Below are 25,549 nucleotides of genomic sequence, written 5' to 3'. Positions count from 1 at the left end.
AAAAACTGGGCTTTCAGGTGGAAAAATCAAAATTGGAAACAGAATTGTTAGATCCCAAAACTAAGAACATGTCAAGAATGTATAACTTGCTGTTGAAATGGAACACTCAGGATGAAATGGTGAAATCTGCTATGATTAAATGGGCACAAGATGTTGGACATAACATTATGATGGCTGACTGGGAACAGTTATGGACCACAGGTATGAAATTTACGGCATGTAATGCCTTAAGAGAGAATTTAATGAAAATGATTTACAGGTGGTACAAGACACCAGTCAAGCTTGCAAAAATTTATCATTTGCCCGAAAACAAATGTTGGAAATGTAATGAGACTGAAGGTACATTCTTTCACCTTTGGTGGACAAGGATTAAGACATTCTGGGAGATGATTTATAATGAAATGAAAAAGGTATTTAAATATACCTTCCTGAAGAAACCAGAGGCCTTTCTCCTGGGCATGGTCGGCCAATTGGTGCCAAAGAAGGATAGAACATTTTTAATGTATGCAACAACAGCAGCAAGAATACTCATCACAAAGTATTGGAAAACTCAAGATTTACCCACCCGGGAAGAGTGGCAGTTGAAGTTGATTGATGGACTACATGGAATTGGCGGAAATGACTGGCAGAATCCGAGACCAGGGAGAAGAGATGGTGGAAGAAGATTGGAAGAAATTTAAAGATTATCTACAGAAATATTGTAAAATTAAGGAATGTTAGAAAGATGTTGAAATGAAGTTACATGGCTTTAGCAGAAATGTTATAAAGAATTAAGTACAATAGATTGTAAATGGATTAAAGGAAAAAATAATGTTAGAATTTGTCAAGTTAAATGATAGGACAGAAAATTGAGGAAGATGGAAAGGATTTGCTGAAACAATTAATTGAAGTGGAATACAAAAAAAGGGAGGTGTGAGGAGGTCGCTGAAACAAGTAAAAGAAAGTTAATAACATTGAAAGTATTGGATGTGGTTTTTTAATTGTTTTTGTTTTATTTTTGTTATGTATATGTAGTATTTTTGTCTTCGTATTGTATTGTATTGTATGGTTTTGTTATGTTTAATCTTTTTTCTTTTTTTCCTGTAACTTTCAAAACTTTAATAAATATTATTTTTTTAAAAAAGAGAGAGCTTTATATTTATAGACTTCCGGGTTGGCGCCATCGCCGAATGGCGGACTCCCTCCGAGCTCCGGAGGGAGCCTGCTCGGTAGGGGCTGGGTCCTGCCGCGCCGGCGACGCGGGGACCCTTAAAAACCATGGGCGCTAGAACCCATGGACATGGTGACTCGGCTGGCACCTTTTGAGCCCCCCCCCGACCCGCGAAGGAGCCTTTTTAAAGGCTGCGGAACGGGTGACGGGGGGGGGGTGCTTTGAGTCCTCCGCTTCCCCTGCCGAGCGAAGCCGCATGCCATTCGACGGAGAGCGCTGACTTCTTCCATTGGAAATTTGGACTTAAAAGCATAACCCGTGAGTAATCGGAACTTGGATTAAAAAAGGCGAGAAATTTTTTAAATAATTCGGAACGAGCGGGGGAGGTATAAAAAGGAAGTCAGCCCCCCCCCCCCGTTGTAGAGGAGCTAAAGTAAAGGACTTAACATCTAAGATTGAGCGCAACCTTATTTTGATAAAGTTATGAAATTTCGCGATGGAAAATTATAAGATTGAGCTGGAGGAGAAAAGTGGAATTTATTCAAAAAGCAACCCCCCCCCCGGAACCTGGGAGCATCTTAGTGAGAGCGCCGGGAGAAGACAAGGAGAGGTTTTGACAGCTGTCAAAGAGCTGTCAAAGCAGAAGAACAATAATGAGAACTATGTTACGAGGACTTTGCCGGTTATATTTGCTACAATTTGGATACAAAATGTTTAAAATAAGGAATAATAAAGTTACTTTGACTGGTGGACGTGATCTGGAAGGGAACTGAGTTATTATAATCCACCTAGAGGAGCCGAGGGATATTACAAGTTGTTGACATCGAATTTGACAGAACTTTTTATCTCCTGGGAAACTGCAGAAATGGAACATTATTTTGACTACAGAGGTTTACACACTAAAGTAGACAATAGACTTATCTATTGAAAATGGAAGGGACTTGGCATTATGTTTCGTTCCTGAATAACAGAGCCTCTGCAGCGGAATTTAGAAGCTTTTGGAATTAGAACATTTGTGCAGGAAAACAGGAAAAGAAAGAGGAGAGAGACCAACAAGAACAACAAGAATAATAAGAATTGGACAAAGCTGGAAGTGGGAACATTTGGGAAATCCAGATTTGAAAGGTTTAAGAAATAAAATTGGAGTTTTACTCCCAAGTATATAAAAATCTGGATGGAAAAAATGGGCCTTTTTGAGATAGACTCCTTCCAAGATTGGACATTTAAAATTAAAGAAGACTGGTAAAGGACTATGGCTTAAATAAATGTGGGAACTCCAGGAAGACACCAGATGTTGATCAATACGGGAAACGCAACCAGGAAAAGGGGGAGGGATTTGGAATCCAAAGGCTGTAAAATCAAAATTATGTTTTATTTTATTATATTTTAATCTATTATGTATATTAAAGGGGGGAACGCGCGGAAGGGAATAGGTCGATCTTAGGAGATGGGAAAATATTTTTAAATAGGGCTAATGACAATAAGGTTAAAATTTGGGATAATAAATTGCTGAATTTATTTGTAAGAATTGGAATACAAGAGGGGGAGGGGAGGGGAAGTCCTGGAAAGATGTTACGGAAAATAAGATCATAAATTTGGATGTTTTGTTTTTTTATAATATTGGAAATTCTTAATAAATATTATTTAAAATATATATATATATATATTTATAGCTGGAAGTTGGGTGATGGAAGGCCAAAGAGACGGAGAAGCACTTTTTGCAGTTTCCAGATGGCATTCCAGGGAAACTTGAGGATTCCTGGATCTTTGTCAGCTCTTCACTGAGAAGATCAGTAATGGCAGGCTGGTTTCTCTGAAAGGTCACTTGCTCACCACTACCAATTTTCCCCTACAATGCACAGCCGGAAAAGAGTTCTAGGGTCCAACCCAATCCAATGGGCATTTTTACCATGTTGTCAAAATCACCTGCCTATTTGTATGACTGATGCTCACAGAGACAAAGGATGGATGAATCATAGCAAGAACTCACACACGAATTAGAACTAGGCGAGAGAGAGAGAGAGAGAGAGAGAGCGCGCGCGCGCGCAAGGAGAGGCATACAACAGGCTAGAAATAATAATGAAATCACAGATGAAGAGAGAACTGGAGGAAAGCATCAAAACAAGAAGCTCTGCATTAATTATGGAGGGGGTGGGAGAGAAAAGAGCGAGAGCCAGAGAAGCCAGGCATACAAAAGATGATGTGGTTATGAGCGCAAGGATTTTCCTCCAGGCTCTACAACCCTCCGGCTGAAAATATTAGGTGCGCATAAGCTGCTCCAGCTCTAAAACCTTGCAGCGGTTTTCTGTTCCACTTCAAGGATCCTGGTGGCTGCATTGGCAGACTATTCTCTGTGCTGAGAGAGAACTACCATCGCAGCCCTAGGCTGACTCTTGCCTCTCTGCTCCCCCATTGCACTTGCATTTCAGTTTGGTTCTTATGGTTCACAGGAAGCAGAAAATAACTTGGGCCTTGCTATGAGAGTCAGGAGTTCGACAGAGTCCTTCAGAGCCCCCAGAAAGCGCATGGCACACTGGTTTCAATGGTGCTTTAATTTGGTGTATTCGAAAGTGACTTTGGATTCATATATGTTTTGATTGGAAAAAGCTCATCAGCAATTAGGAGGTAATTCTGCAACCCAACATACCACCACCCTGCACTTAAAATATCTGGAAAGCTGCCATTCTCATTTCTGGTTTTGTCCAAGAGCTCTCACACAAAATATGAAATTTCTAACTGGGGCGGGGGCAGGGGATGAAATAGGGGGAGGGAGTGATTGCAAAACCTCTCGAACAACTTTTATTCATTACAGAAACAAGTCCAAAACTAACATGTAACTCCCCTGTAGGTCATTTTGCCTTTCTCTGCAGGAATTATTTGTGTACTCTTGCTTACATGAACATGACCAATCAATGATCGTTTTGTGGGTTAATCTTGGCTCACTGGTGACCTTACTAGTGACAGCTGCAAACTACTGAGCCTAAGACAGTCTTGCCAACTAGTGTAGTGCAGCGTGAACTAACATTTTGCAGTTATTCTGCAGGGACAGATCCTGATCTACGTGGGCGTCATTTAAATCAATTTGTTCTGTACAGATATCGATCCTTGTCCTTGAGCATGGAAGAAGTTACACTGCAGGTCAAGTGGCTTATCTGAAGACAGGTCAGTCAGGACATGAACCAATTTGCCGTCCGTTGGACATATACAGAACTGGTCAGATAAATGATAAAATAGGAAACAATGAAATAAATAGGAATGTATGGAGCAGTTTTACACTTGAGACCCTTGGACTGACAACAGCCATCTCAGATGCTTGGGACTGAACCTAGGACCTTCTGCATGCCAAAGCTGTGTCCTATCATGGATAATTTTGCAGTCAGGAAAGGGCTTTTGGGGCAGAGATCTAGGGCCTCATTCAACAGAATGAGCAGCTGATCACTTCCCAAATACAGCAGGGCTGGCTTACCCTATTTTGAACCATTAGCATCTAAATGGAAGGAAAGGACAGGACCATAAAACCAGTTAAATCTATAAATTACCTATCTGCCCCATTCACCACTGAACTAGGGGTCCTCCCCAACCCGATTGGGTGAAACAGGAAGAAAAACCAATAATAAAATCTGGAAGGGGGAAATGAAGATGATGGAAAAGAGGTAGAGGCATTTCCAACTGTGGTGGCTTATCAGTAAGTTTATGAAATAAGAGGTCTCTGTGCAGCCCAGTCCTAGGCGCCATCACTAAGCCCCTCTGTGGACAATGAAACATAGCAAGCATAGCAAGGGTGCACAGGACTGCAGCCTCCTTCACAAAGAACCATGGTATAAACACACCATCCATATGGAAACCCCTGCGGTTCTGATCCGCTGGAGAGCTCACCAGAAACACCAATATCAGAGAGCACAGCTTTCTTGCGGTCCTTGACACTGCTGATCTGTGGAAAGTAGACATCGAGCGCCAGGTAAAGAAGGCAGCTGAGGAAGGCAAGGACTCCCACGGTGATGCCATAGTTGCAGGCGTTCTGGTTGCGATTGAAGATGCAGTACTCTTCCTTTTCATCTGGCCGGTTGACGTAGCCTTCGTTCACAATGCCGCCAAACACAACGATGGAGAAGAGCTGGGTGCGGGGAGGCGAGAGAGGGGTTTAGAAGATTTCACTCTACATGCTGGGGATACAAACCCAACTCATTTAAATGGAAGATTTATTCAAAATCATTTCTAAAGCCTTTAATATTTTCCCCCAGTCTCTACACCAGGCATAGGCAAACTCAGCCCTCCAGATGATTTGGGACTACAATTCCCATCATCCCTGACCACTGGACCTGTTAGCTAGGGATGATGGGAGTTGTAGTCCCAAAACATCTGGAGGGCCGAGTTTTCCTGTGCCTGCTCTACACAGTACACAGTATTAAAAGACAGCCAAGACAAAAATGCAACCTAAAATGAATAAAATAGCTTATAGAACAGGAATTCGGAAGGTTCAAACACATAAGATAGGGTCTGATCTTATGGTGGAGGGAAAGCTTGGGCAAAGTTAAGCCAAACTAAGACTTAACTATGCTGCAGTGTGTGGCTGGATTGTACCCCGGGTGTTTTAATGCACTATTTTAGAAGCTCCCTAGATCTGAACAGCCCCTCCTTTGCTTTCAGCCATTGCTGGTAGCTAATCCAGCTGGAAGATGCCCGAGAACGGAAGCAGTGTTATTTCTAAGTCACCCAGAACTAGTAATTCGCCACCACGATTCAAGCACCCACTCAGTCTTCCACCTGCCATCTCTGCCATCTATTTTCCCATCTGTTAGCTCAGTATTCCTGCCACCGCCTACTTTCCTTTGCTTAGCTGAATATTACGACTACTACTGCTACAGTTCTCCAATCCCCATTCATTTATTTAATGCTAAAACACACGGCAACTATTGCTGTGTGGTTTTTTGTTTTTTTAAGTCTGCCTAGCACTGGAAAGGCATCAGCCTCAGCACCAGAAGAGTCTCTGTGGGGACAGTTACTAAGTCAGGGCGGTGCCATTGAAAAAGCTTCCACATAGGCCTCCAATGGCCTGATATTTGATGGGGTGGGGGAAGAGGGTCCATTTGAGGAATGTCTTAATAACAGGACGGGCTTGTTTGGGAGCCAGTGGTAACTTAAGGTAATCTGCTCCCAAGCTATTTAAGGCTTTTTATAAAGATTAAGACCCAGAGTAGTAATTGTAAAACTGGGGAGGTGTTCTACCTCCCCATCTGCAGTCACTCAGCAATCCCAGTATACAGACAACCTGACTGTACCTCTGGAAAACGTTCAGATATAGTTTTGCAAGCATCGTAATCATGGAATAGTCAACAAGATCATCTATGTGTAAACATTTTCCTCTGAAACATTGGCTCCCCAAAATCACACACCAATGCAATGCGTTTGCACTTTCCCAACTCCCCCAACCCCATGGACCACTTGGAAATTGCTGGTTGTTTTGGTAGACTGCTTAATGTGTTTTTTTTCTGCCTTCCAATGTGCTGTGCTAGATGCTGTAACTGTATTGTTCTTGCTTGTTTTGTTTCTTATATTGTATATATATATTTAATACAATTAGAACTCCATAGAATTCCATATCAATCTGCTGTCCTTTAAGAACAGTGGAGGGGAAACATTTGGTGTTCCACTGATGATCTAGAGCAAGGGGTTCTGTAATTGCAACTTCTCAGTGGCATCTCTGAAACTCTGAAATAAGTTCCCCATGGAGGTGAACCTTGCTGCATCGCTGCTTTCATTTAGGAAACAGGTAAACACACACTTCTTCCACCAGGCCTTTGTTGGAGAGGAAATGTGATGAGGAATAGCAGAATTGCAAAATTAGGTGATTGCTGAAACAGTTCTTATTTTAATTTAAAAAAATTAAAATTGTCCAGTAGCACCTTAGAGACCAACTAAGTTTGTTCTGGGTATAAGCTTTAATGTGCATGCACACTTCTTCAGATGCCATCTGAAGAATGCCATCTGAGGTGCTACTGGACAATTTTTAATTTTTTATTTCGACTGCATCAAACCAACACGGCTACCTACCTGAATCTAGTTCTTATTTTAGTTTTATATTATGCCATTTTATATTATGTATTTTGCTTTGAATTTGCAAACTGCCCTGTCAACTGTTTGGTAAAAGTCGGTATAAAACTCCTTAAATAAATATGCCCAATAGTGCTTTAAGTGCAGAAAGGAACAATCCGAGGTATACCTTGATATGGAAAGAGTCTATTTCCAGAACCCAGACAAGGCTTCTCAGAGCTTACGGAATCCAACACTACTGATCATGGTTCATCCATACCTGAACTAAGAAGTCAGAATTGCTCCACTCAATTCTGGACTGCGGTTTTCTTTCCTTTTCTATTCATAGAGAGAAGGGAGAAAAACTGTGCTCCCCTTGAAGCTGTCTGCCTGAAGCAACCGTTTTCTAAACCCTGTTTCTAGCAATGAAAAATGATCTGGCCACATAATAATAATAAAAAAGAAAACTTCTAGCTATTGATTGGGAGCAAAATGAATTGGCTGCCTGCCTCCTGACCCGATCACTGCACATGGGAAAGAAGAAAAACCCTTCTCACACCACGGACCGGATCAGGAGCCTGGTCAAAGTGAATACTGTACATTGTGAAGACTTTAAATTCAGATGAGGTCTGGGGAAGAATTCCAGTGTCCAGAAGATACCATTTTAAGCATCCTTTACCATTTTAACTGCCCCCCATAGCTTCCTTACTCTGCTTGCCAACTCTTTTGGAAAATTCTTTGCATATCCATCTATTTCCCTAAAGCAAACTGTTGTGGTGAGGTACAGTGGTACCTCTGGTTATGAACTTAATTCATTCCGGAGGTCCGTTCTTAACCTGAAACTGTTCTTAACTAGAGGCGTGCTTACGCTAATGAGGCCTCTTGCTGCTGCTGCGCTGCTGGCACACGATTTCCGTTCTCATCCTGGGGCAAAGTTCTCAACTCGAGGTAACTCTTCCAGGTTAGCGGAGTTTGTAACCTGAAGCATTTGTAACCTGAGGCATTTGTAACTCGAGGTACCACTGTATTCTCCTTGCATTGCCACCTCCAGAAATCAAGGCCTGCAAACGTGCAATTTCCCCCCTTCTGGCCCCAGTGCTGCACAGTAAACTGGGCAGTTAGCGTAGATGAACCTTCTGAGTGCCATGTGATGCGTGCAGCATGATGCCCGTTTGGAGCAGGCTATTAAGCCCTCCTGAGTATCATGTGATGCCTCTGCAACTCAGCCCATTAATGTTCCTTGAGCACCATGGGAAGAACTCTTGTCATTCTCCCTCGCCATCCTACGATGCTCGTCTTGTTTTTCAGTTAGGCTCTGCATGCCTCTTTGCTCCCAGCCCTTAACTCACCATGATTCCCCGTCAGTCACGAGGCTGCTACAATATCTCCCTTGCTGAAATTTTATAAATTGAGTTATGAAAAGGAAATTGTTCTGTTACATAATATTCCTCGCTGGATTTATAATCAAATCTACCCCGGATGGAACAAAGCAAAAGCTTTTCTTGCGTTTGCAGGACCACTTGCCAAATATAGAGAGAGTTCCAAGTTCACAGCAAGAAAAACGAGGAAGCTGCTGGCTACAGATTATCCAACTCCCATTTCATTTCTATTCAGCCATTCACAGCTGCAAGCTTTGGGTACCTCCAGAGAGCCAGGAACGAGATTATTTCTCCCTTTGCGTATTCTTATTTCTTACTTCATTTATAAAAGTAACATTATTTCTAGCCTAATCCCTCAGGATGGGATAACAGCCATTTTATCAATATAAAGTAATATACTCAATCATACATATAGATTTAACATTTAATGGTTAACACATCCTTATAGCGTTTCCCCACCACTGAAAACAAAATGTTAAAAAAGCTATAAATCACTTCTGGGTGATACCCATGCTCAGAATTTAGCAGATCTCTTGGAAAACAAGTTTCAGACTCAAAGAGCGGCTATTAAGCAAGTAATGTTTCAAGGGTGATGAAAGTGTTTGGTAGCAGTTCTGCTGTTCTATAAGCGGACACACTTTTATTTGAAGCAAGGGTATTGTTGGGTACTTAGAAACACTTTGGGCAAAGGCCTTGAATCTGGGATCTGGGACCTGGGCCACTCCCTAACAACATATACAGTCGTACCTTGGTTTTCGAACAGCTTAGTTCCCAAACGTTTTGGCTGCTGAACGTTGCAAACATGGAAGTGACTGTTCCGGTTTGCAAACTATTTTGGGAAGCCGAACATCCAACGGGGCTTCCAATTGGCTGCAGGAGCTTCCTGCAGTCAATCAGAATCCATGCTTTGGTTTCTGAACGTTTTGGAAGTCAAATGGACTTCTGGAACGGATTCCGTTTGACTTCCAAGGTACGACTGTAGTATCAAAAAGACCTCAAAGGCATATACACCAAAAATATGCTAAAAAAAGAAGCTTTTATTGTTATCATGAAAATGCTGCTGGATTAAGTGTTTTAAGAAATGATGTTATCCATTATGCACACAGAATCAGTCGGAGTGCCCCAGCAAAGCTTCACACACGCTTCCCTGATAATACGTCTGAGCCATCACCTGGAATAACCTGTGAGAGAGAGGAAGCGAGGTCAGATTCCAACCCCAATCCTGCTTTTCAGATTTCTTAAGTTACTCCATGCTGTTAAGTACACATTTTTTAGAATAGAAAGAGAGCAGAACCAACCCAAGCTATGCTTTTCAGAAACGTCTATGCTGCATCCATCCAAAATTGTGCCATATGGACTTTGAAGATAAGAGGATTCCGTATTACACCCCCAGAGACATGCTTGGTGGCAGAACTGAGCACGAGCGCCAAGAAACTCAAACAGCAGGAGCACGCTGGCCAGTTCACCACACGTTACAGTCACTACTGGAAATATTGAGGTTACCCAAAGCAAGCAGGTAACTTGTGAGTGGCATAGACTGGAGTACATGCATCGGGGCAGCTTTGATCAGACATATGTGCAACAGCCTTCCGAGTTATGTGATTGCTGCAACAAATGCCAATGTGGAGCCAATGGTGCCATAAGGGCAAGACTTCAGGGCAAAAGTCTGGGGGTCCACTCAGCAGAATGTGCAGAAGGAGCCCCAAAGACAGCTGGGCTACCTTGAAACATTTGGAAGGAAATGAAGTAACACACATTGGCACTGACTGAAAACTGTCCCCTCCGCTGGTGAAACCATGAAGTCCAGAGTCAAAAATTACTTGGCTTGCACCACTATGTGGAACCACCATAGTTCACACATGGAGCTGCCAGGAAAAGGCAGGGTTAACGCAAGTTCCATTTCTCAATCTGAATCGTTGCTCTTCAAAGCAATTAGTTGTTTCGGATATATTTAAATACCTCCTTAGTACACCCCTCAAACAGGCAAACAGTAAAAACATTTCATGGCCCACAGAGAGCAAGCGACTGAACTGCAGCAAACTGATAAGGATGTGAACTGCGGCCTACTCTCCTTCCTTGCCTTTGAATGGTATTTACAAGCTGCTGCATCTGGCCCCTATCCCCTGCCCACTCCCCCAGCTTAACTGCTGATCCCATAGCATTAGCTGGTTTACCACCCGCTGGAAGAGATCAGCACCAATGAAGGAAGCACACAGAGCCATTTCTGTTCCCTTGGAGACTCATCTGGAACCATGACTGGATCCTACTGCGGCCTAATCTAAGGCTACGTTAACAAAAGCATCTGCTTTACTCTGACCCATCCCTTGCCAACCTGAAACCTTCCAGATATTTTGGGCAACTCCCATCAGCTCTAGATGGGACAGGTGTGCCGGCAGGGGCTGGTGGGTTTTGCAGCCCATAACATCTGCAGAACACTAGGCTGGGAAAGGCTGCGTTTAAGCAATCTTTATCACACCTAGCCAGAGAGAAGAAAAAACAAGGAGGGAACATGTAAGGCGGTCCGATCCCAAGTCTGCTCTTGTACCTTTAAGAGTTGCTCAGAAGAATAATTTCTACCAGGCAGGAGTTCTCCTATCATTGCAGCTCTACGATGGAAAAGGGCACAGCGGGGGAACTGTTCTTTCCATGCAAATCAGGAAGAGACAAGAGCCCTGTGGACCTGTCAGCCTTGGGGAACAATAATAATATCCCTCTCCGCAGAAGAGATCTCGATTGTGAGTTGCAGGGAGGGAGCAGAGCTCAGTGGCAGAACACATGATTTGCACGCAGAAGGTCGCAGGATCAACTCCTAGCTTCTCTGGTTTGAACGACCAGGAATCAGGCAACTGAGAAGACCCCTGTCTGAGCCTCTGGAGAGCTACCTCCTGGCTTCCTTCCTTCAGCACAGCTGACATCCTGACAGACTGAACTGTACAACCCAACCCAGTGGGCTTGATCATGTGTGAGAAACCTTTGGCCCTCCACCTGTTGCTGAACTACAACTCCCATCATCCCAGGCCATTGGCCATGCTTGCTAGGGCTGATGGGAGTTGTGGTTCAAGATTTGGAAGGCCAAATGTTCCCCACCACTTGTCCAGATGTTCAACAGACGTTAATGTCCCACAATTCTCATCATCCCTGACCATTGGCCACACTGGTTGGCATTGATGGGAGCTTTAGACCAACACATCTGGAGGGGTCTGATCTGATGGCTCTACTGCTGCTGTTCATAAAACCTCAGGGAAGAGTCACACAAGTTGCCCCTATACCCCAGGATAGCTCCAGCTGGTGGGATGCAGGAAAAGGCATATAATATTTCTCAAAAGCACTGCAATGTTTTCGTAATTGGCTGACTTTTGTGAATGGACAACAGCACAAGACATATAGCTGGCAGAACGCTTTGCAGGAAAAATAAGACTGCAGGTACCTTCCACTGTTGCTATGGATGCTAATGACCCATACACCTGCCTTGGGCAGTCCTCAAGGATAGTCATTACCTGGAGACTTGTCTGCCTAATTTGACTAAAGCAAGAGTCTCTCTCAATCCCCCTTCTTTTGTGTTGATAATTCCAAAGTCAACGTTACTCGTGGAACAGAGTTTGCTTTGCTGCTCTCTCTTTTTTAAATCAGAGAACCATCAGCTCTTATTGCATCTGATGGCAGTCTGGAAGCTGATCTGTATTTCTGATACAATGCTAAATGGTGTACAAGGTTCAGACACTAAGAGAGCTCTTGCACCTTAAAAGTTTCATTTGGGGTAGGTCTAGGATCTCAGCAGACGTGGCTTCTCCTGTCTCTGCAGCATTGCAAAAAGCAGAGCCTAAAGAACTCCAACAGTGTTACCTGCAACTCAGGATAACACTTACTGCATCTGATGGAAACATACTTTAAGTCCATGAATCCTTACACCTTGACAAATTTGTTGGCCTTTAAGGTATCACAAGATGACTTGTCATTTCTGCCTTGTATGTAACCAAAGCCCAGGAGGAATCCTGAGCTCTGGACCCAATAACTGTATGCTGGAGAGATTTTGATGCCATTACGAGGGAAAATGACTTCTTTGCTATTTATTTTTTCAAACAAAGTAAGAACTATCCTAGTGGGAATATGAAGCGGTATTTGTCAAATACAATGATCCTGAGTTTTGAATGTTCAAGCTTTTATTGGGGAATATTTTAGAACTCTCAATTTGTTGTTTTTATTCCACCTTTCCTGCAAGAAATTCAGGATGGCAAAAACAGTTCGATTCCCTTCCCATTTTATCCTGACGCTATCCCCATGAGGTTGGTTGAGATAAAACCTGGTCCAAAGCTTTCTGGCAGAGCGGAGACTCTGAATCTGGGTCTTCCACTCCTCCTCTTGCAGTCTAACCATTGCATCACAGTGGCTCCCTCGCTCCAAAAGGGTGCTCCACTGCCACCCACGCCCCAATGCTCTGAAAACATTTCAGTGAAGCAGCCTTCCCCAATGTGGTGCCCTCAAGATGTTGCCAGACTACAAGTCCCATCATCCTTGACCACTGGCAATGCTGACTGGGGGTGAGAGAAGATGTAGTCCAACAACATATGAAGGACAGCAGGTTGGAGAAGATGCCCTGGATTGTTGCTTAAAACTCACTGGGATCATTGCTTTGCTTAACAATGCTTGCTGAACGGGTTGTAGACAAAGCTCCACAATCCTCCAGAGCAGATTTGGGTGGGTGGGAGCTACAGAGAGGAAAGTCCTGTTCCACTAACAGAAATATCTTGCACTAGCAGAACAGACTATTGCACACCACTTATTCTCTTTATTTTGGGACTCGTGGCGCCTCCCTCTTCCATGTGACGTCATTCAAAGACATACTTTGAATCTTTGAATTTTCCTTCACATAAAGGGGAAGTTCATGAGGGCGATATGAAGGCTTGTGTTGCTTGGAATGTCCAACAATGTTTCTGTTACTAACAGGGCAATCTTTTCCATGTCTACTCAGAAGTAAATCCATCATGATGCATTACTGTATTTTAATGTTTTGTTGGAAGCTGCCCGGAGTGGCTGGGGAGGCCCAGCCAGATGGGTGGGGTATAAATAATAAATTATTATTATTATTATTATTATTATTATTATTATTATTATTATTATTATTATTTGTTGTTGTTGTTGTTGTTGTTGTTGTTGTTGTTGTTGTTGTTGTCAAGTGCAATTGGACTTAGATAAAGGTTTGTTGCATGCCACCCCAACCTCTGAGTGGCACAAGATGCCGGGGGTTCCAGGCGCCTACTCAGGGAGACTGCGGTATCATTAGGTTATATGGTTCATTTGCACAACCTACGATGGAAGGCTTCGTAGCATTAACACCACAAGAGGGTAAAGCTTCTCACATAGCCACAGCCTTGGAAATCAGCCATGGCTTCTCTCTCTCTGCTGTTCCAGCTTCTAGCTCCCATAACTCAACTCTCCACTCTGGCCTTTTGTCTTTCTAACTAACTGAGAGGCCCACCCATTTGTCCTCTAGCACAGAGCCACTCCCTTTGTTCCCTTAATGACCATTACTATGCTGGCTTGGCTACTCCAGCAATTGTGCTGGATCCAAGAATTAGAAGAGGGACTCAGGCATACCCCCCCCCCAAAAAAAAACACACCCTCATAACAGGTGCATAGGATTGCAACCAAGAGGTTTGGTTTGAATGTAACAGTCTCACAACGTTAATAAACATTCTGTGTCTCTGCATATGTTGCTTGAAATAACGAGGAGTACCTTTTCTGCCACAACTTGCTGCAAGCTCACATTTAATTCACAGTACAGCTGCCACCTCCAATCTTTCTCAGCATTTAAGCTTCATGCATGAGCCCTTCTCATTTTGGAGCACTTTCTCTGCCATTTCCCGAAAACAAATACAGCATATCCCCATTTGCCCGATGATTCGTCCCTCTGTGCTATTTCCCTCTGCGCTGCAATGAAAATTCAGCTCTGCTCTATTTTATAGACAGCTTGCAAAGGTCTTTTTACATTTAAATACTTCCAAGTGAAAAGGGTGGGCTTTAAATATGGCTTGGATTCTATTTTTTGAAAAGCCCTATTCTGCAAGCAGATTAAAAAAAACAAAAAACCTTAAACAGGCAGCAGCTTGTTAACAATCATTACCATACAATTATTATGATTTTCCAGACAGCCATTTTCCTACTCACATGATGCAGTTCCTGTCAAAGAACTTTTAAATGAATGCCCAGAATAAGATCTCCTGAAACAGCACATAATGCTATAATAAAATGTGAATGTGTAACCTATAAAGCTACAGCTTGCTCAGTGCCAGATATATTGATGTACCCAGAGACAAATTGCAAAATGGAGGGGACAGGAATGATTGCTGTATATCATGTGACAAATAAGGCTGCCAAATCTTTTCTCTACCAGAGCTCCCATGCCTTTTTTAACATGCGCAAGGCAGGTGGAGGAACATTTTCCAGATAGTAATGGGGAAAGCGCTATGGGGGAAAGCTTATCAACTCTGCCCTTTGCATCACAATTCCAGGCTTCATAATTAAGTTGCACTGTGTGAGGCTTATTCTCAGGTAAGGCTCCACTAACACAAAAAGACAACAACCCTCTTCTGAAGATTAGGGGCCATGTTGTGTTTTAATAGAAGTTGGCAACATGACAACCACAGCTACAAAGGGGCCCAACGAGGCCTTTCCCAGACGGTTGCCACCACTGTTGAAATTAAGCATGAAGGATGTATCCTGTTGTAGCCAGTAGAATAAGTGGCAGTTTCTGGGGTGCCCATGAGAGTTTCTCTGGTTTGCAAATATGCACCAAAAGGTTGCCAACTCCTGCATGATTTGAAGCATAGCTTCCCCTGTTACACAGAGTTGTCTTATGTGCTAGCTTCCTTGAACATATGCCACTTCAAAAGGCACTGCATTCAGAAAACAAAGACACACCACAAAGCTGTTCGATTATTATTAAAAGGAAGAGTGCAGCTGTTGGTGAACAAAGAGCTCCCCAGGCAAACTGGAAAACCTGAACCACACGCAACAGGCACACCTCACTACAAGGATCTTGCTAGCCACATTTTTACTTCCACACTCAACACTGCAGAAAAGTGGTTTGGAAGGCAGGCATGTTTCTTCCTATGCCAATATTATTCTGCTTGTGTATAGCCTTGCATGCAAAAAATGATTCGGAAAGGTAAACAATGAAAACTTGCCCTCCCAGATAGCTTCAAAGCAAGAGTTGTTTGCTTTTGTGTGTGTGTGTAGCCTTAACAGGAAGGCTACTGGGAGCAGTGGTATACTACTGGCCATGAGCATTCGCATCTATAAAAGTTAGTGCCATAAATAGAGGCTGATCTATTTGAGGCTTAGAAACAGCCGTTTTCCTGCTTGATCACCTTCAGCAAGGTAAGAATTACCTCCAGGTGATCAAGCAGAGAAGCATTTGCAAATGTGAAAATGTGTTGGTTATTTTACTCTTGTTCGCTGATGTCATGAATGTTCTACAAGTGACTTATGAAGTAAGTGGGAATGAGCAGGGTAGCAGCTTTTGCAGGCTTATCTGGAAGGCAGTTCCAATTGGTTGTACATAAGGTGCTAATTCACTAAAAAGAACCGCCCTCAGTTAATTAGGCAGCACTTCGTTATTTTTTAAAAAGTTATTTTAAATATATATTTAATAATTTTAAATACTGCAGATCGCCTTCTTAAGATCCTGCTCCTCTCCTACGCAGTAAGGAACGTCTCTACTAAGGTAATTCCTGCTATGGCAACAATGTACATCATCAAAAAATGAAGGGTTTTTGTTTTCTTTTCAGAACTATTTTTGGTCATTAGTGGACTTGAGCAGATCTAATTCCCTATTAAACCAGTGTTTCCCAAGCAGGAGCCATATGGCTCCCTGTGGGGCCCCAGGATATTCCAAGGGGGGCACAGGTGAAAATTGCATAAATGGGGGGCCACAGCACAAGGCTAGGTGGCCACAGAGGGAAGTGAGAAGTGAAGGGGGAAAACCACATTTTTAAAATAAAAAATCCTGATTGGCTGGCTATTTGCTTGTCCAATCACAAGTGGGTAAGGGGAAGGCCCACCAGGGCCTAATGCTCCTTTTTGCATTGAAAATGTGCATTTCTTGGATCGGTGCCTTTAGATGTTGCCAATGGGCGCTGGGCCCGTTGGCAATGTCAGCCCAGCTCTGCAAGGCGCAGGATGAAATCCACCACAGTGCCTAGCCGAGAAGGGTCGTCTGGTGCAGCTGACTTGCATCTAGTAAATAACTATGTGTCTACTCAGAAGAAAGTTGCACTGAGTTCAGCGGGCCTTGTTGTTGTTTAGTCGTTTAGTTGTGTCCGACTCTTCGTGACCCCATGGACCAGAGCACGCCAGGCACTCCTGTCTTCCACTGCCTCCCGCAGTTTGGTCAGACTCATGTTTGTATCTTCGAGAACACTGTCCAACCATCTCGTCCTCTGTCGTCCCCTTCTCCTTGTGCCCTCAGTCTTTCCCAACATCAGGGTCTTTTCCAGGGTGTCTTCTCTTCTCATGAGGTAGCCAAAGTATTGGAGCCTCAGCTTCAGGATCTGTCCTTCCAGTGAGCACTCAGGGCTGGTTTCCTTAAGAATGGATATGTTTGATCTTCTTGCAGTCCATGGGACTCTCAAGAGTCTCCCCCAGCACCATAATTCAAAAGCATCAATTATTTGGCGATCAGCCTTCTTGATGGTCCAGCTCTCACTTCCATACATCACTACTGGGAAAACCATAGCTTTAACTATACGGACCTTTGTTGGCAAGGTGATGTCTCTGCTTTTTAAGATGCTGTCTAGGTTTGCCATCGCCTTTCTCCCAAGGAGCAGGCGTCTTTTAATTTCGCGACTGCTGTCACCATCTGCAATGATCATGGAGCCCAAGAAAGTAAAATCTCTCACTACCTCCATTTCTTCCCCTTCTATTTGCCAGGAGGTGATGGGCCCAGTGGCCATGATCTTCGTTTTTTTGATGTTGAGCTTCAGACCATATTTTGCACTCTCCTCTTTCACCCTCATTAAAAGGTTATTTAATTCCTCCTCACTTTCTGCCATCAAGGTTGTGTCATCTGCATATCTGAGGTTGTTGATATTTCTTCCGGCAATCTTAATTCCGGCTTCGGATTCATCCAGCCCAGCCTTTCGCATGATGAATTCTGCATATAAGTTAAATAAGCAGGGAGACAATATACAGCCTTGTTGTACTCCTTTCCCAATTTTGAACCAATCAGTTGTTCCATATCCAGTTCTAACTGTAGCTTCTTGTCCCACATAGAGATTTCTCAGGAGACAGATGAGGTGATCAGGCACTCCCATTTCTTTAAGAACTTGCCAGCGGGCCTTACTCCCAGGTAAAGGTGTGTGGGACTATAGTGTTTTATCTAGGCAGCCAGGGCTCCTCCAGATGACAATCCTCAGTGTGGATCATCTGCTTTTCAAAATTCTCCCATATATACAGAACTCCCCATGTGCCTTTTGGACTGTATCTGTAGGTTTCAACCTCTATGTCAAATAACTGGGGCCAAATAAGTGTTGTTTACTTTTTATAATACATGGAAGATGGATGTCCCTCGGGAGGCTGTGGACTCTCCTTCTTGGAGGTTTCTAAGCAGAGGCTGGATGACCATCTATCATGGATGCTTTAGCTAAGTTTCCTACCTTAGAGTCCCTGCCAGCTCTATGAGCTATGTTTTTCTGTTTCAACAATATTTCATTATGTTCCTTTTTTTATGTACTGTACCGGTAATTGTATTTTGTATAAATTATAAAAATTATAAATAAAACAAGTTCTATTTACACATAAAACATTTAAATAGCTACCTTATTTACCTGATAGGCATAGTCAATATTGGGGGGGGGGGCAGAACCATTGATTTGTATTGATTTTTACTTATTGGGGGAGCAGCTGCCCCCTATATTCCCCCTGGCTACACTTGGTGGTGGGGGGGGGGAGGCACAGGAAGGAAACAAGGTCAGAAGGGGTACATGGTCAGGAAAAGGTTGAGAAAAACTGGATTAAACTAGTGAATTAAAGGTGTCTTTCACGCCCAAATATAATCTCACCTAGCATTCAGGATGCGCAGGTGTAACAGAAGACAGCTTTTCTTTCTTCTAAAAACCACTTAGGATATTGAGCCCTACTTTCTGTGACATCTTATCACTCCAACAGTGTTAGTACCATCAGCATGGTAATATGCCAGGGCCTGATCATTTAAAGATGCTGCCTGAAACATATTTATACTGGGAAGTTAAGTCCCATCGAATTAAATAGGAATTCCAAACACAATTCGAATTGGACTGCCACCACCAATGACACCTCACAGAAGAGGGGGGTTATTTTTGTATTCCTGATCATGGGCTTCCAAAAGCTGCACTGCATCTGACAGGTGTAGCATTAGGGTTGCCAAATGACCATGAAAATCAATTTGGTCTGCTCCTGTGCAGCTTGAGGTGCGGAATAAATCCCAGCATTTGCATGTTTTCACACGATGGAGAGAAAACGCTATCACTTTTTAAATATCTGCACACCAAGCTACTGCTACAGGCACAGCTGCAGTGGCTGGTTGAGAAACTGGCAACTCTGCAGAGCAGCTGTGAAGTCACTATTAGCTCAAAATGCCTTTAATTCAGTGTGCAGTCTTTTCTTGCAGACCTTTGCTCAATTACTTAGTCCTAAGTCTCACTGAGCCCAGTGGTGCTTAATTCCAAGTAAGCTTACGTAGGGCTGGTCTGTTACTGTTATTTTCTGTCCCACAATCTTTGCCCCCAGATTCTTGTGGAGATTTGAGCTCTACAATGGCATTCTAGAAAAGTGCCAGGAATTTCAGAAACTCTTTCCTGTCTTCTTTTAGTCACTACCGTTCCCAACTGGAGATTCCTTAACTGTGGATAGAATGGGCCTACAAATCTCCCAACTTCTGCAGCCATATGAGTTTCCATATAAACAAACAAGGCTTGAAACATCAGAAATCTGCAAATCGGATGCGCCTGCACATCTAACCATTGAGGTATCTCATTATTTTCCTTTGAGGGCTAGGGTTAGGGCCACACTGGGAATCTGTATGGGTTGGCTTGTTTTGCTTGTCATGAAGCTCATCCCGATGGTGGAATGCTGCAGGTACAACCACAACCTATCAATATATTGTACCTACACGGCAATGTATTGTTCCAGAAGCCCCAATAGTGAACACTCCCATGCAGTTCATGAAGTACATCTGGAGGTTCTGGGACTTGGAAAAACTGAACTTAGTTCTTACCTTCCTATTTCTGAGCCATTAACACAGCCCTCCATAAGTTTTGGACTACAACTCCCATCAGCCCCAGCCAGCAAGACGGTGTTTACCTGACAGGCACCAAGTTGGAGATGGCTCCATTAGCAGGCATTGCCACTGCATTTTCAGCCTTGCCATTAATGCCATGAGGATTAGAATATGGCTTTTAAAAAACAAGCACCTTAAAGTTCTAAAATGTTGCCGCAGTAATTGGGGGGAGGGGGGCAAAAATAAGAGTCTGAAAGTTTTGGAGACAGCATGGAGGGTACAAATTCTATTCTGGCCACCACTGCAATATACTTGAGACAAAAAAGGAAAAAATAGGTTAGCAGATTTAATATTGTGTGCCTCATCTGTTAAGCACTTCAGACTTGATGGAGAAAGGGGGGATTTCTTTTACTATGCAAAGTTAATGTACCGAGCACATCTCTAATGATATGACGGAGTTCAAACATGTACAGTACAGCTATATTACTATGTACATTGCCTAGAAGCAAGTCTCACTGAACTCAGTGGAACTTACTTCCAAGTAAGCATGCTTAAGCTTGCATTTAAAGTGAAATTGTAACCTACAGTACAGGAGTGAAAAACGAGTGAGAGGCACAAAGACTGAACTTTTACCATATGGGAGAGAAGAACATTCAAATGCGGGAGGAATGAGGCTCTAAGTTTCTCCATCTCTTGACTTGCTCAGCTAAGCCAGTACTCCAATTCCTGAGATTTTCATGCACATTGAAGTAAGCCCCTTTAATTCAATGGGACCTACTCCTAGGCACAGGAATGGTCTTTAAGAGTTTCCACTATTCTGCAACTCACGTGTTTTTACAAAGCAAAGTAACACACTATCACAAGAAATAGAAGGGTATCAAAGTCACTTCCAAGGTCAAGGTGCAGTAGGCAGTTGGTGGCTTTGGGGAAACAGGAGGACATCCAAGAATAATTTGGATGCTGGGTTTCTTTCTGCAGCTGGGAAGTCATCTGATTTCGTGAAGAGAGCCAATAAGGTGATATTCTGAAGCAGAAAGAAGCAGACTGCAGAAACCCTCTCTCTTCTCCTGTACTTGGAAAGCCCTGCAGTAACAGAATGAAGTCACAGCTTTAAAGGGGAGAACATTCTGTCCCAGATTATCAAGGACAGAAGTGTCCCATCTAACGTCATGTCAATCATAATTGGGCCAGCGCTGTCACCTGTGCTCTTTGCTGCTTTGCCTCATTCAAGTGTTTGCGCAACAGCAAAAAAGGTTCTCCCACCACATCATGTTGAATTTCACTGGCGGATGTGAAAGCCAGGAGATTATTGCTAGAATGTCTTCCGCCCTCTGGTTCGAACACTAGCATACAGCACTGCAAAATGAGCCCAGGCAGACACACCAGCCAACCATATTAATCCCTTCTTCAGGGCACTGCTAGCAATTCTGCAGAGCTCCTTCCTCCTTCTCTCATCTCCAAACATTTCCTCCAAGTCACATGCAGTCAGGCAGCACAGGAAGGGAAGGGGCACCAGCAGTCGACAGAAAAACAGGTGGCAGGCACACTGGTTGTGCTTGGGGAGGCTGCTAACTCTCTCTTTGCCCAAAAGCAACAACTATTTGGAATATGGGGAGGGGGAGAACCTTGAGAAAAGTGAGATATAAATGTCAAAGATAAATGCTGTGCTTGCAAAAGGTAGACAAATAGTGGGTGAGATGAACAAAACACTTCAAGGCAACTTCCTGGGCTAACTTTATTGCAGGGGTCAGCAACCTAAGGCCCATGGCCTGCGGAGGTTGTTTAACTGGCCCATGAACTGCCCCCAAACTGAGTTGCCCATTCGCATGCTGCACTAAACCGGCACAGTGCAGTATGGGGACTCACTTCCACGGCGCCTAAAATCGCGTCTGTGCAAGCGCAAATGCTGAAAATCACAGGTGCAGAATCCAGCCCACAGAGGGGTCTCTGCGGCACCAATCCGGCCCAGGCAAGATAAACCTTGCTGACCCCTGCCTTAGTGGCTGCAATAGGAGAGGCTAAACTCTTCCTAGGAGACTCTTGAGAGTCCCATGGACTGCAAGAAGATCAAACGCATCCATTCTTAAGGAAATCAGCCCTGAGTGCTCACTGGAAGGACAGATCGTGAAGCTGAGGCTCCAATACTTTGGCCACCTCATGAGAAGAGAAGACACCCTGGAAAAGACCCTGATGTTGGGAAAGATTGAGGGCACAAGGGGACGACAGAGGACAAGATGGTTGGATAGTGTTCTTGAAGCGACAAACATGAGTCTGACCAAGCTGCAGGAGGCAGTGGAAGATAGGAGTGCCTGGCGTGCTCTGGTCCATGGGGTCACGAAGAGTTGGACACGACTAAACAACAACAAACTCTTCCTACACCATCATCCCTCACAACAAGAGATGCCCTGTTCCTATCCAACATTTACTCTCCCCCTCTCTCTCTTTCTTGGCCTACTGGGGGAGGGTGAGAAGAAGGCATCTCACCTCCAAGATCTGCTTTACCTGGCTGTGTCCTCCTTCCCTCTCTCCCTACAGACTCCCACAAGAGACAAATCTCTCTCTGCCGCCCTCCAGCTTATTGTTTGCAGCCTGCTCCCTTAATCCCAGTGACCTTCTTGCAAATGCTCCAGGCACACACGGGCAGCCATGGCGAAAGTGTCACAAGATAAGTGACCTCCCCCCACCCAGAGGGAGCCGCACAGTCGAGAGAGCAGCCAGCCTTCCCTCCTCTTGCTGACGGATCCCATCAACTCGCTTCCTCCATCACACATGAACGTTACATAAAATTTGCTACACGGTAAAACTGAAGGTGGAGGAGGATTTGGAAGAGGAGGACACCACGCATTTGCACCCTCCCCTCCTTCCGCGCCCCCCCCCCATCCTCTGTAAATGAAATAAGCAGGAACCAACTGAAATAAATTAAGGGAAGGGTTAGGAAAAGGGCAGCTGAAATTCAGAATCACTTTTGCAGTTCTCTCGTCCAACTGCCTCACCATTAACAGCTCATCGCGCAGGTTATGGGAAACTCTCCCATTTTCTGCATGTTTTCATGAACATTTAATAATAGCAGCGTCAGGCTTACGAGGCTGGAGGACCGGCTTAACCATTTCCATCTTTCAAAGGAAGCCGGCAGTAGTTTTGGAAAGGGGAAGAAACAAGAGAGAGGGGGAGTCTCCAATACAGAAGGCGGCTGGGAGGGCATGTTTCCTAGTTTTCCAAACGCTTCACCCGGAGAGATCTGGGCAATGAAGAGAGGCGGGGGAAGGGCGCTCACAATGCCATTTTGCACCTTGCTTGCCGGGCTAGCTGTGTGCTCCACAGTCTGCACAACACAAACACACACAGAGCACCAGTTTGCAAACACTGCCGCCCCGCCGCCGACTAGAAGCGGCGCTGCACAAGAGACGGAAAACGGAGATGGAAGAAGCAAGCCGAGCTGGGGGCTCCATGACAGCGAAGACACGGCCTCGCTCCCATCTTAGAGGTCACTTTGGGCAGGCGGCGTTGCAGGATTCCCCCCACCCCAGTTGCCCGCTTGGCCGGCACCCCTACCCCGCGATCTCCTTCGCCCCACGGGGGCAGGGGAAGCCGAGAAGTGGGTCCCCCAAATCCAACCACCCGGCGCTGGGCTTTCCTAATCTTCCTTTCCACGATCTCGCGTGCGCGCGCGCGCGCTGGGAAGGACATTCCTCCTCCTCCTTAAAGCCCCGCTGAGTGTCATCTAAAGCTTGCCCTGGGTGCTCAGTCAGCAGGATAGGGATCAACCCCACAGCCAAGTCAAGCCCGCCCAGGGCTCTCTGCAGATCTCTCTTTCAGACGTGCCGATTGCTTTGCACGTGTTTTTGTTATTTCCCACGCCAATGGCCTTCCCTCCCCCGCGCGGCCAGGGAGGCGTCCTCCGAGTCCTTACCCAAGAAACCATCCGGAGGATCGTGTGAGGTTGCCGGATGAAGGTCTGAGGGTCAAAGGCGCCCCCGGCTTTGCCAGCTCCGTACGCGCCCTGTTCCATCCTGGGAGCGACCCCGGGGCAAGACCCGCCGCTCTGCTGGTCGCTCTGTCGGCTGCGAAAAGTTTATTGCACTGGCGGGCCGGGGGTGCTTCGGCGAAGGGGAAACGAGCCAGCCCGCGCTGCCCGGCAAGGAGGGCGCGCCGTGCAGGGGCAGCCTTAGCGGAGGCAGTGCCGCAAGGGTGGTGTGCGAGGCAAGGGAAAGGCTAGCTGGGCATGGCAGCCCGCGCTCCGGCTCGCCTCTCGCTCACCGCCCCGCCTGCTTGCCTGCTTGCCTGCCTGGCTGGCTGGCTGGCGATGGAGGAGAGCGCAACACGCTCGCAGCCAGGGCACCAGTGGCAGGCTTGGGCTCAGCGGCAAGCCAGGCGCGCCCCCGGTTTCGCGGCAGTCATGGGGCTGGCGCGAGCTTCGGAGGAAGAGCGCGCGCGCCTTCCTGCCCGCGCAGCCCCGGCAACATGGGGGGCGGGGCGAAGGGAGCGGGGAGGGGGTGGGCCTCTGCAGGCCTGTGGGGGCTTCTGCACCTCAGAGACTCCGTGGAGGGGGGTATATATGCTTATACAGTACAGTACATGCTTCGCCAGACCTACAGCCTGCTAGAGTCATGCCAAAAGGTGCATTGATTGAGCTTTAAAGCTTTTGCAGACTTACATAGACGTAAACCCCCCTGAACCCAGTGGGAGACACCATTTGATTTTCTTTCATGCAGCTGCTTTTTGTAGTGCAGTGTGTGCTGATAATATTTGTTTATTTATACGTTTTTAACCCAGTGTTAAAAGATGGTATATTACTTCCTCTTCTCCATTTTATACTCACAACAACCCTGTGAGGTAGTTTAGGCTGAGAGATACTGACAGGCCCAAGGTCACCCAAAGGGCTTCATGACTAAATACTCTGGCATTCTGAACACTACTGTACCCCACACTGGCTAGATTCATAAAACTAACCCCATATTGAAGAAAAACACCAGTTCATATGTTGAAATTGTGTGAATAATATTCCTAATGGCTTGAAAGCTAAACAAGGAACAGCTATCTAGGGTTACTTCATTTGGGACAGGAAGAAATTCCCTTATCTGCCTGGGGTCTCTCCACCTAACAACCTGATCCCTTGCATTTTTACTCCAAAAGTAAGTTCACCATAATTCAGTGAGACTTGCTCTCAAGTAAATGAACAGGATATTATTAGTGCTATTATAGTGCTGTCTGTAAACTAGAGCTTCTTAGGAAAAGGAGGGTTACAGAGCAATCCTGTTTAGTAAGTTAAATATTCACTTTTCATCAAAGATTTAAAAAACCCACTTGTTAAACTATTCTATTTAAAAAAAAAGGTACAGTACTTGGCCTTGCATGCTTTTGTGCTGCTTTTCTCCTGTGCTGATGTCACAGACTCTGTCCTGTACATCTTTGCCTATGACAGCAGCATGATGTCTATATGTAGCAGGGCAGATTAGCTTTGGCTCAGCAATGCTGCTTAAACTTCTGATGACTTTGTTTCATGTTTCAGCAGGTACTTGCTGAGACACTTGGAGAAAAACAGTTTGCCAATTCTGGTCATGCAGCATTAAAAATAAATACATCTATCTTTTACATCTAGAGGACAAGAGCACTTTTACATCCTCCAGCTTAGCACCAGCTCTTTGAAAGACCGCTGAAATAAAAGACCCAACAAGTGCTGCAAGTCTTCAGTACATGAAAATTCAATAGCTCTAGAGCTGCCAATAAAAAAACTTT

The 25,549-nt window shown here is 44.8% G+C and overlaps 1 protein-coding gene across 3 annotated transcripts in view; it reads right to left on the bottom strand.

Moving 5' to 3' along the window:
• The window catches only part of LOC309350608 (TGF-beta-activated kinase 1 and MAP3K7-binding protein 1), a 52,150-nt gene extending 27,935 nt beyond the window's left edge, over positions 1 to 24,215 (bottom strand). The window contains exons 1-2 of one of the 3 annotated variants that reach the window (XM_081877611.1): positions 23,724 to 24,215; positions 5,027 to 5,264 (exon numbers count right to left, since the gene is read on the bottom strand). In XM_081877611.1, coding sequence (XP_081733737.1) covers positions 5,027 to 5,264; positions 23,724 to 23,822 — 337 coding nt within the window. In that variant the 5' untranslated portion in view covers positions 23,823 to 24,215. The remainder of the gene's footprint in view (positions 1 to 5,026; positions 5,265 to 23,723) is intronic. The other 2 variants (XM_081877609.1, XM_081877612.1) reach the window with 2 other exon arrangements.
• Between the last annotated feature and the right edge of the window lie 1,334 nt (positions 24,216 to 25,549).

This window comes from Podarcis erhardii (genome assembly GCF_964252035.2).
Source record: "Podarcis erhardii genome assembly, chromosome: 10".
In the NCBI taxonomy this organism is placed as follows: Eukaryota; Metazoa; Chordata; class Lepidosauria; order Squamata; family Lacertidae; genus Podarcis; species Podarcis erhardii.
The sequence above is the reverse complement of the archived record's forward strand: the minus strand, read 5'-3'. Positions and strand labels throughout refer to the sequence as shown.